Source organism: Abramis brama, assembly GCF_963993115.1.
Source record: "Abramis brama genome assembly, chromosome: 3".
Lineage (NCBI taxonomy): Eukaryota > Metazoa > Chordata > Actinopteri > Cypriniformes > Leuciscidae > Abramis > Abramis brama.
Window position 1 is genome coordinate 25,197,261 of NC_139965.1, and position 12,993 is coordinate 25,210,253.

The 12,993-nt window shown below is 36.2% G+C and overlaps 1 protein-coding gene across 1 annotated transcript in view; it reads left to right on the forward strand.

Annotated features, from left to right (window-relative positions):
• Positions 1 to 12,993, forward strand: part of mtmr10 (myotubularin related protein 10) — a 30,029-nt gene that overhangs the window by 5,651 nt on the left and 11,385 nt on the right. Inside the window, exons 3-5 of the mRNA XM_084107603.1 lie at positions 5,570 to 5,706; positions 8,225 to 8,297; positions 11,259 to 11,401. Coding sequence (XP_083963729.1) covers positions 5,570 to 5,706; positions 8,225 to 8,297; positions 11,259 to 11,401 — 353 coding nt within the window. The remainder of the gene's footprint in view (positions 1 to 5,569; positions 5,707 to 8,224; positions 8,298 to 11,258; positions 11,402 to 12,993) is intronic.

The window sequence follows — 12,993 nt, forward strand, 5'->3', positions numbered from 1 at the left end:
AGCTTCTGTTTATGTTCGCTGATCAGTGTTTATACTTGAATAAAAGCCTAAATTAAATTTGTTCATCATATAAAGCGATCGCGTCTCTTCAGAAAATTTGGACTAAACCACTCAATTCATATGGATTCGTTTTTTGATCTCTTATGAACTTTTTGAAACATCAAGGCGGTAGTTGCATAGCTGTCTATGGAGAGTACAGAGAGCTCTCAGATTTCATCAAAAAGATCTTCACTTGTGTTTCAAAGATGAACGAAAGTCTTACGGGTTTGGAATGACATGAGGGTGAGTAATAAATGACAGAATTCATTTTTGGGTGAACTAACCCTTTAACAACACGTGTCAGCTCCAGCTGTGTGATGGCGGAGGTCTTAATGCATCCAGACAGTTTCTCTGTTCCTAGAAGTGTTGGGAAATAAACAGAAAGGCTGTAGTGCTGTGGCGTCTCAGGAAGTACTCTGCGTTCACTCCTTATAATTAAGCCGCACATCATGGACCTTCCCTGTTTCCAAAATAGACGTGCTATGCATTTTTTAGTGCCTCATCTGAAATTAAAACAAAACCTCCCTTGTCACTGTGTTTTGTGGACTGTGGTGATAGCAGGGTGGCACACGGTGTGGTAAAATGTATTCAGAAGCTTGAATAATCTGGCTAGTGTACAGTGTACACCAGAATATCAAGGGCTGGTTCCTTTACCAAGGTTTTTTTTTTTTTTTTTTTGACCAGGACAAGTCGACCAAGTACACAACCATTCAAAAGTTAGGGTTTAGTGAAGATGCTTTTTTTATTATTTGTTACATTTTTGTAAATATTGCATTAAATTGATCAAAAGTGACAGTAAAGACATTTATAAAGTTACAAAGGATTTCTATTTCAAATAAATGCTATGAAATGAACATTCTATTTATCAAAGAATCCTGAAAAAAAAAAATCTATCAAGGTTTCCACAAACATATTAAGCAGCGCAACTGTTGATGATAGGAACAAATGCAACTTTGCCATCACAGGAATAAATTAATTTTTAAAATATTTTACAATAGAAAGCAGATATTTTAAAGTGTAATATTTCACAATATTACTTTACTGTATCTTTGCAGCCTTGGTGAGCATAAGAGACTTCTTCCTAACGCCCCAAACTTTTAACAGTTTTGTATGTTGTAAATTCATCTATGATAATTGAACACTGATATAATGTTTGCAATGCACATGAATTATTGTGAGCAGGGCTTTTTGAAGTAAACAGATGTCTTTAAAACCTTCTGATTCTTAAGCTTTTGAGACCACAATATCATTGTGTCATATAAAGTTATTAAAGTTAAGTAGTTTTTATTTATATTTCACTCTTATTTGTTTTTCTGGTTTTTGAATTATTTTCACATTATTGATATAATAAATTGCGGATGTTAAAATAGTTCTAGTTTAAAATAAAACACACAAAACTAAAATCAGTCTTTCAGCAGAATTTCAGCATCCTAAAGTTATAATGTACGGTATAAAAAATAGATATTCGTTTGGGGATTTTCTAAAGATTACCTTTACCAGTGTTATTAAATGAGTGTTTTTAAACTATAACTTGATGTGAGCATTAGATGGTAATCAAAGGCATGTTAGGCATAACAATTATTCTTGGTGCATTCTACTTCAAAAGGCCTAATGGCTTTCTGTGTTGTAAAGAAAAAGAAAATAATCTGTCTTCGTCAAACTCTGTGGATTGTTTTAGTCCTGAATTTGGTGACATTTTAGTACAACGTATCCATTCAGATTGACCTCCTACTGACTGTTCCATTTAAACCACTCTACCACTCCCTACACACATAGAAGCCTAATAGTGCCTAGTCATCTCAACAAAACATGGCCGTTGTCTCATGAATGGTGTCTTTTTACAAACCCACGCACACATCTCTCTCTCTGTCACTCTCTCTGTTAGGCCTCTTCTTATCATGTTGCTCTGATCCATTGAAGTGTAACTTTTGCAGCACAATGCAACAAGAGAGAATTCCTGTGCCGAAATCGATCCGACCTTAAGTACACAGTTTCCTCCACTTGCAATATTTAGCATCTTCTGTCCCTGCTTCAGCCATAGAAACAATTTTATACTTTAGCTCTGCTATAATTGTTGTCCAAATTCAAAGAAAAACACAACCAAAGGTGTTCTGATCAAACATGCCACCAGCTTAACCCCCCTTTTCTAACAGGATGTAAACACAGGAAGCCTGGTCACATGGTATATAAATATTTGATGCTGTTATTTTAAGAAATATTGTTTGTACAGTTTCAATGTGGTGTTATCTTGCTGCATTCATATAGTGCATCTGCCAAACTACCATGTGCATTTCCTTCCCATCAGCAGCCTGGACTGATCTTTTGCCGCTTACTGGTTGATTAGAGAGGATGAGCTGCTGGTTAATCCCTGTAGATTGCTGATCAGACACACGTTGATATGTTGTCATGGCCATTTACCAAGCTGCTTGTGGAGCGGAAGTTGTTTGAAATTTGCGAGTGGGCGAACGCCTGTGAATATGTGAGTCGTGAGAAGATGGTTGATAAGAGATTGTGGCTTCATACCAAGATCTTAAAGTCCCTCTGTAGTCAATTTTATCCCTTAAAACTCATCTTTGATATCCAAAATCACATATTTAAATGTTTTTTCCTCGAAATAGCTTTAATGTAACTCTACACCCTTTCTTCATTTTGTATGCGGTTCTATGAATATTCAAATTAGCCCCACCTCCACTCACTCACACCAGCTCAGAGATACACTCGTTGGCGGTTACATGTTGTCGTAGTTTGTGTTGTCAGAAACACCAGCGATTTCAAATCACGTTTTTGAGACTGTTCACTGCAGTTTTAAGGAGAAAATACTCAACAGTGCTGTTGTCTTAAAGCATATTAAAAACACCACATAGACATAAACAACATTAAAAACGTGATTTTCACCACAGGGGAACTTTAAGACCCGTTCACTCAAACCAAGAACAACTAACGATAATGATATAGTTCTAAAAATCATTCTAAATATAAAAGAATAGCAGAGTCCACACTACAGCTATAACGATTACGTGTCTCTGGAGTGAATCACGTTTTTTTTTTTCAGCTGATGAATGATAAAAACATTGACAGAAAATTTGAATTCATCCTACTTTAAAGAGCTTGAGCATTTAAAGCTGCAGGCGACAAAACTGCAGCGCATGCTTAATAAACGGAACGATATTGTCCGCTGGTGTGGACACTGATATAGTTATAGTTATCTTTATAGTTATCGTACTTGTTGTGAACGGGCCTTCAGGGCGTACTCAAACTAAGCACAGTTGCCTTGTACCGAGCACCATTGTCCTCCCATGAAGGCCTGCACTCACATTGCGCTTTAGCATTCCATGCCTTGAGCACGCTTACTTCATTACGATGCAACAATTTGTTTTGAAGAAATGTGCTCTCCCTAATAGATTTATCACTTATGCAGCGCAGCAATTTTCACTTAATCATGCTGCATGTATCATAAGATGTTTATTACGGCGGCAGCTGAAGTTAAGGGAGGAATTTGCAGCTTTACTCGCAAAGTACAATTACTTTTCATAAATAAGGTGAGAATCAGACCTGTTATGTATCTCAATATAAAGTAATAAAGATAAGATGTTTGTTGTAATGTTGACAGTAGTGCACACACAAGTAGTATCTGTTCAATTCTCTGCCACAATTAGCGAGACCGCGCCTTAGTGCAATCGATCTGTGCACGAGCCCACCTCTTCAAGTGGGCCAATGCACAACCTTACAGGCTATAAAGGCCGTCATGGAATCCGTAGACTTATTTAATTTATCTGCTCTCACTGTAGAGAGAAAAAACAACAATATTAAAATGGAAGTGTTAAACTGATTACACTAACTGAAAGCATTATCAGATTAACCAAACTATCTAAATCTAGTTAAACTATCTAGTTAAATATGCAAGTAGTGGTGGATGTTTAGAATTTTGTTAATTAAGACTTTCAGAATCTTCAGAAAACTACAGAGCTTTCTCCAGAATTCTGCAGGCTCAAATTCCAAGCAGGTGCAGTCATAAACTAATCATTTTTCTGGCTGACCTACTGGTTTAATGGCTTGACGTTTAGTGAAGTGTTCACCAATATTTTGCCACAGTGCCCAACCTCCATCTTAGCTAGCCTGTATCCTGCCCTACTGTAACCCCTGAAACAGTCCCAGCTGTGAGACAAACACTGCGCACTGCGCTCACACAAGAGCTGGAGTTTGTTTTCTTCTCCTTCACTCTTTCTCTCAGCAGCTTGATTATTCTTCTCCAATATACACACATCTCTGTTCATTTTACCTCTTAATGTGACTGGATGCAAAAAGCGGAGGAAGTTCTATGTTTAGAATGAAGCAATGTGGGTTTCTTTATTTCCCATGTGTGTGACTTATGTTGAGTTCAACCAGAGACGGAAGTAAAGATGTTGGCTGCAGCCCACAATTTTAAACCATGCTCTGTCTGAATTAGTGTACTTTTGACTACTCAAGTTCAGTTTTTTTCCCCTCTTAAATGTTTTGTTTATATACATTCAATAACGATGTTAAAACTTTAAAATGAATATCCATTTTCAACACTGTACATTATGATGTGTTGCCTAAATTTGTTTGTAGCATTTAAAACAATTGATTTTAGTTTTTAACATACTATCATAACTATTTTTAATTTATTTAGACCTAATTGTAATTTCTTTTTAGTATTGGTCATTTATTGGTTATCTGCCATAACATAACACAAATAATATCTAATATATAGTTATTGTCCTTGGTGTGAATGTCTCTTTAGAATTATATTAGATCCACTCTAAATACTCAAAAGCTCAGCATAGACACTTGCACCAATGAGTATTATTAGTGCAAACAAAAGTCTCTCTCCCCAAACCTGGTGTGTTTCTGCATCCTGAAAGCCTATGTTGGTTCCTGGTACACCTGCCTTTGAACTCTGCTCATTTCTGCTTTGTGTAAAAAAAAAAAAAAAGAGAGAGAGAGAGAATGTTCAGGACTCTCAGCATGCATGTGCACTCTCGGTACATGGTAAAAGTTTATGTGACTGTTTAGTCAGCACAACAGGTAATTTCTTTTAATAGGGCATCATTTTTCAACCAACATGAAAGGAGTCACAGCAGTAGCTTCTCAGGAGAGGGTTTTCCCTGGAAGGCCATTATGAAGGGGCTCGAGTGTGTGTTACATGAGTGGCTATTGGTCAGTGATCCAGAAGTTGCTTCTGAACTCTACCTATGTGGAGAGTGCAAAGTCTAATAAGACTCTGCTTGTGTGTTGTGGAGGAACTGTAGTGTTACAGCTTGTTTATTTAGCAGCCAGAAGTGGTTGATTGCAGTTTCATTGATGTATGTTTAGCTCTTGAAAATTTGCTGGAGCAGAGTAGAACAAAACAAATCAATGGTACATGTTAAATACAAGCATGGTGAAGCACCAACATCTCCTTTTAACGTATATGTTAAATATGTTAAAATGTGAGCTAGTCATCCTTTGCTCAGCTGATTGTAGTATTTTCCCTTCCTCTAAATCTCACTTCCTTGTTCCTTCTTTACAGGTGAAATAGTTGTGAATGAGGCGAACTTTGTAAAGAAATGCATCGGCACAGAAAGCTGTCAGGATGGCCTCTGGGGGAAACTTGTGTGTACCAACTTCAAGGTTTCCTTCATTCCCCATAATTCCTTGCCACTACAGGTAAGCTCAGATTTATCTGGAAGTCAGTATTTACCTGCCTTGATTTGGAAGCCTATTGCCTAAAGACATATTTATACAAAGAAGCCTCACAGTGACATTAAAGGTAGGGTATGGGATTTGCAAAACGGCCAGCAGATTTTTGGTATGGTACGACCGTTTGATTGACGAACTTACTGTCCAATGATTCTAGGTGGTCTTGGAAATGATTGGCTGGAGTTTTTCGAGTCCTGCCTGTTCCACAGATGATTAAATTGCTTAATTTTCATTTCAGTGCTTCTAACTCAGTGGCTGTAAGTGGGTTAGGAATAGGATTTCAAGTGATTTTGAAAAAATGGACAAAAAAGAGAATCACATACCCCACCTTTAAGCAGTGATTATAATATGGGTTATTATGAAACACTTACAAAACATGGTTTTAGTTTATAATATTGCAGGTTTTATTGAATGGTATCACAACATAAAAAAAAAAAAAAGATTAGCTTTTTCTGTTTGGTTTATTTCTTTTTTGGTGAATTGCTGACTTGAACAATTCTGCTTGCAGAAAATACAAGTGTGTGAATTTTATTTAGCTTGTTCAGCTATTTTCAGTGTGAAGTGGAAAATAATTCACCTTCTAGCCCAGAAACATCTCTTGTAGTTGAAGAAAAAAGACTCTTTTCAAGGCCTGAATGTAGGCAAAGGATTGTGAGCATCATGGTTGGCGTGTAGTCTAGCATTTATTCTCCATAACTTGTTGGTGAGAATTAGAAACTTAACGCAATACGTATAACTTTAACGCAAATTAAAGAACACAGACGCAGCCAGATCATTTCCATAATGACCAACTCAGTCTACAAAGAGCAGTGCGAATTAGTGTCTGGTTTAAGACATTCTTTTTTTGTCTGTGGCAGTGACATCAGTGTTTTATGACAGTCAGTTACAGTTTACGTTGCACAATTTTTCTTGTGGATGAGCACATTCGTCTTGTGAAAAATGTTCTATATTTGGTGTAATATCGCTAGTAAATGTACAGTTAGGACTGCAATGTTTGTGGAATGTGCTTTACCAAGCGAAAAAAAGAGCACAAATTGCTCTGTTAGCTGCAGATTACTGGTCGCTACAGTGCGCATAAAACCGTATTTAAGATTAGATTTGAATCTGTTTATTAAAAACAGCTTTATTGGGCACACAGCAGTGATATAGTCACTAATAATTTCTGGAAGCCATAAAAATAATACATTTATTTATTAAAATCTTTGTATTTTGTTTACCTTCATTCATTATCATTATTAGACATACACATCAGTCATAAATCATTACAATTCAAGTCTAATTTATTTGTTGAAACCTGGAAGCCATAGAGATGAACACATCATTATTTTTCATTTTTCATTAAACAACATGATGATATAATATTTGTAATTAAATTATTTATTTTCTCTTTGTTTATTAAAATGCATTATATCAGCATCATAGTGTATCAGTATGGCAGTCATAGTCATTCAAGTCTTATTATAATTAGTAAAACTTGAAAGGCAAAGAAAAAAAAAAACATTGATATTGTTTATTTTCTTTAGACAAAATACAATATCACTCAATATTACACAACACCTATTATTAAATACTACTACACATTTGCTGGTGGTAATGCCGTGAATGAGTTTTACAGTACCTGTCGTGACATTCCCTACTCTGCCTTCTCTTAAAAAAAACATTTTTATCAAGGTAAAATCTACACAGTTCCCAACAAAAGTATTGTTTAGTGTATTGATTAGCGAACAGGCTGTCGATTCATGAAATGATTAGCTATTTCCTCACAAAAGCTGTTTATTCAGCGTAGTGAAGCCTCTCCTTCATTGACATCCATTTAAAAAAATGGCCTCTTGTCTCCTTCCCCGCGTACTTCCAAAGCTGTACCGGTATACTTCTTTGGCTAAAGGTTGCAGGCTTGCCTTCCAGTGGCTTTGAATGAACCTACTAATGACTTACAGTACATACACTGTAGTTGATTCATTAAACTGGAATAGGACAGAGTATTTAAAAAATACACACTTCAGCTTTAAGTATTGAGGAATTAAATACACAAACATATAGGTGAAATTGTTTACAGTTTTATGCATTTATACAATGTAATACAGTTGATTATATTGGTGTCATGAGTATTACTCCCAACTAGAGTGGATAAATGTGGCATATAAGGAAGGAAATACATACTCTGTCTTTCAGACCATTTCATGGAAAAGAATCCAAAGTTCTTTTCCAGAGCAGTGAAATCTTCTTTACATATTAACCTCTATAGTCCTTGCTGTTCAGCAGCTTTCAAACAAGTTAAACTTGTTAATAATCTCGCTAAGACAACCGATGATCAGACTTTACTTTGAAAAGAGAAGTAAATTGTTACATTCTTTAAAGATAATAAAGGTCACCCATTACATCTGTTCATATGGAAGCCATAGCTCATTAGGTTCTCTTTGCAGGATAATGTCAACAAAACGATAATAAAATCAAAAATAATCCTTGTCTTTTTTACTGTTCACAGAGATTCCAGTGCACCCACCGCCTCCTGGGCGAGCATGATATCTCACTGGCTTGTGTGGAGCAGGTAGTAACAGGTAATTCAACAGCACGTGAACATACTTCACCATGCTTAACAACACCTGCAGACCACCTGCCACTCTTCAGGCTTTTTCTGCTGCTGTTTTCTACTATCAATTGGATGACTATCAAAGATCAGCTTAGCAGTTATAGTGTGCACACTATAGAGGAGAGTAATACGGCTCGACTAAACTGTTCTATGGCAGGATTTCATAACCCAAAACTGTCATTGGATCCTCCCACACACGTACAGCGTTGTGAACGACATAATCGAATCAGTTTCCTGCACTTGCAGTGAACTTTGCAATATTGTGTTCTTAACAAGAGATTTTGTATATTTTAATAATTTTATGATATTGTATTTGATGCTAATAGTAAATACTTTTGCAATGTGTGGTTGCTGCTGATTTGATGTTCGCAAAAAGTCATCCATCAATTTTTTTTTTTTTTTTGCTTCAAATTATAGTTTGTAAAGTTGCGATTCAATTTGTTTTGGTTTGAAGCTTAAATTGTTCAAATTTAAAGAGAATTGATCCAAGAAATGATTGGAAAAAAATACTTCCATCACCCAGTCAAGGGTCTTGAAGGGTCTTTTGCACTGTGATCTTTGTTCTGAATTTTCTGACGTTCTCTCCTCTCTCCTCATTTTCAGTGCCTGCAAATGTGTTTTTATACAGTCGCTGGTTTCCTTCTTTTTAAACTTGGGTTGTTCTCCATCTCTTTTCGGTAACACTTTATTTCGACGGTCCACTTTAGACATTCTACTAACTATAAGTAACTGCAACTACATGTCATCTAACTCACATTACAGTATTAGTAGAGTATTAGTAGACTGTCAGCATAATGCTGGCACATTAGTTTGATGCTCCCCCAACACACATTCTCCTGACTATAAGTCACTTTGCAAGTACATATCATCTTACCTCAACCATAATATAACAGTCTTCTACCGTCTACTAATACTATAATGACAGTTAGTTGACAAGTCATTGCAAAGTTACTTAGTTAGAAGAATGTCTAAAGTGGACCATAGAAAAAAAGTGTAACCTTTTTTACTAACCAGTACTTAGTTTAATCTCCCCTTGTGTGTTCTCCCAGCATTTTTATTAACATAACAAAAACAATCATGACTGTAACCCTGTCCGCTTGGATTTTTCCACGAGCGATGTGTACATTCGTGAAAGTGTAGCGTAGCTGCAGAACCTGTTTGGGTGGCTGTTTTTAGCATAGCTGTAGATGAGCTCATCCAGCCAGACTGCAGCCTGAGCCCGGCCGCGATTAATCTTGTTTGTGTTAGATCCTTGCACTCCCCTCATTGCTGACTTAGCCCCCCAAGTGTTGAATTGCTGTGCTAAACAGATATAGCATGAAGCCTTTTTTTTTTTTCACTGTCTGTCTGTGTGGATTCAACAAAAAGACCTTTATAAGAGATTCAGGCTTGGAAAAAACACTCTCTTTGAGGCTTCGATCTGTCAGTAAGGCAGAGTGACCCCTGCAGTCTGGGATAGTGCCCTTGGAGGCTGTCTATACTGTATTAATTACAGGACTGAAAGCTAATTTTGAACCACATCACACAGACCTTATCTGCTCATATTTGTTTGTTTCTTTTTTTTATTTATAATAATACAAGTTTCTTACAAAAGTATTACTTATACTACACCTTTACACAATGAGCCTTCAGTAGTTTGGTAACATTATACAATAAGCTTCTGTAATTTACATTTATTAACATGAAATTACAATGAACAATACTTTTGAAGCATTTATTAATCTAGGATAAGATCTATTAATTAACATCAGTTGATATATTATGAACAAACATCAATTAATGAACAGAATTATACGTTTTGTGGTCTTCATATAGCATTATACGAAGACCACAAAACGTATCGGACTTGGACCCATTTGAATTCTACACAGAATGCTGTATTTTAAAGCGACATGGTGGCGATTAGGTGGAGAAACGGTTAGGCAGACACGGCATTAGATACAGCACTGACAGGTTGAAGAGATAACATCGGTGCCATGCACCAACATAAAGTACACACTTTTCAGACTACACATCCTCAGTACGATTACGGTCGCTGTTTTGCTTTAATAAACAGTTTCATATTAAATCTATTAGACTGTGGCTGTCAAATGCGGCTTTGCCGAGCTCAACGTCTCTGGCTGAGCTGTGATATAAATGAAACATTATTGGCTATTTATAAAAAGGGAAAGAGCTGCTCGATATGTCTCGCCCTGTCTTCCTGTTTCAGTGGAAATTACGTCAACACATTAAATATTGCTGTGCGTTTCAAGGCACTTCAGTGTCTCAAAAGTGATTTTAATCTGATTTTGCGAGTTTTAAAATTTAAATTCTATTTACAATACATGTATAAACAGCATGATTGTGTGATATTGATTTTTAATACACCAGTTCTGCTAACATGAAGTTAATATGAGCGTTTCCTCTTTCGATCCATGGCTGGATATACATGATACTTGGGTAGAGGAACTCCTCTTATGATAAAAATAGTGTTGTGTTCTCTAGAACTCGGAATGTTGAAAATGGAAAAGTCATCTTAATTATCACTTCTGTATTCTTTGGTAGTTACTTTAGGGAAGGAAAACTGCCTTTATTATTTTTTGTTGTTGTTACTTTTCAGACCTGGTCATAATTTTTTTTGTGCCTTCAGACTGTTTGCCTGAACGTTATGCAATACAGATTACACATAATACAGATTATACTCCCCCTGCTCACTAGCACATGTACTATCCAATAGTGAGATTTGTAAACTTGGCAGTAAGTACACATTCTCTGACACGTTTCTGTAGTGTTGTAGTGTTCGTGCAAATGACAAGTTAATTTCTGCCTCTTGCCACAATCTTGTTTTCCCATCGTCTCCCCATCATTACCTGTCCTCTTTCTCTTCATCACTGTCAGTAATGGTTCCAAAATCCAAATAAGATTGTTTTGTGTGTGTTTTTTTTAATAGTGAATGATGTAAAGGGGAAGCAGAAGATTTTAGGATCCAATCAGAAGCTGAAATTTAACCCTACAGAGCTTATCCTTTACTGCAAAGACTTCCGCATCATCCGATTCCGCTTTGATGAAGCTGGACCCGAGAGTGCTAAAAAGGTACAACACACACACACACACACACACACACACACACACACACACACACACACACAATAAAATAACTAGCCTCACAGCCTCCTCCGCGTTCCTGACGCTTTTGGATTAGTCTGAGAGAGGATTAAGAGCTAATAGGTTTGACTGCAGCCCCTGCTGAAGTCTGGATGTTTTTCCCTGAAGTAAAATTTGTAAACATGAATGAGAAATTCCTGCATGTTATTGGGTCCAGTCCTGAAATGAAGTGGATTTATGATTTGTATTAATTTCAGTCAGTGTTCTGCCTCTTTGTGTATGCGGTTTTATGCACTCATTTAGCCTTGATCTTTTTTTTTTTTTGTCAGTGTCCCACTTAAGCAAGAATCTTTTCCTAGAACTGTAGGCCTGTGGTGTTTCAGGAAGTCTCTCCTCTCGTCGTCTCCCCTTCCCTACTGAGAGGTTGTAGGATGAGAGGATTATAGTTTTTCTCCTTACCTAGACAGCACTGCTTTCATCCACCTTCTTTGTCTGGCGGACACTGATCCCACTGCAAAACCAGTGGCATTTGGTAGATTCTGAAATGCGCATGCAAAGCCCTCATCAAATCAAATCAAATCAAATCAAATAAAAATTTATTTATAAAGCACCTTAAAAAACAAAACACTGAGTGTACCAAAGTGCTGTACAATTTCAAAGGGATACAATAAAATACAAATAAAAAAAGAGAAATTAAATCATGGTTTCCTGATTACGTACATATGAGTTCCCACTTACCGTATATTTTTAGATTGCTTCAAAATATATTATAACAGTAAGCCAGTCAGTAACACAATTTCTTGTGTTAATTCAATTTGATGTTTGGCTCTAATTATTAAAGGCATAGTTCATCCAAAAATAACAATTCTGTCATAATTTACTTATTTTTCATCTGTGGTTTAGAGTTAGGGTTAGTTTTATTTATACATTTTTTATATACAATAGAAGTTAAAATGGTTTGGTTACAAATATTCTTCAACATTTATTCTTGTGTTTTGCAGATAAGAATTTTCATTTGAGGGTGAAATTATCCCTTTAAGAATCACCTTCTATTCAAATCATTAATCATGAACTCCTGTAAACATTTAATTTAACCAAACTTTGTGGTTAAAAACTTACTCAAAGATCATTTTAAGTTCATTTCCATTTGCATGGGAATTTCATTGGTAATGTTCATATGGGCGAGTTGTTTACTTTGTAATTAGTCCATTCATTTTCATCAGTTTTCATTGATATGGATTTGTGGACCTTTTGTAGTCAAAAGAGTCAGGCGTTAATCTTAATAAAGACGGTGTAATCAGCCAAAAACGTACAATTACAGTGCACTGGTTCCTCTAACATTACTTTTCACATGTGTTTTGCAGTAACCCCTTCACATGCACTCCACTTTAAAGGACATCTGTGAGGCCAAAATGAGCTCAAGGGAGGCCAAATAAACTTTGTCCAGTGGTGTTGCTGCTGGACAGTGTTTGAGCGATTTATAAAATGAGTAATTTATTAACTATTTAACCTCATACACTACCGTTTATTTTTTAAGAAATTAATACTTCAGCTATTAAGAATTCAGCAAGGATGCATTA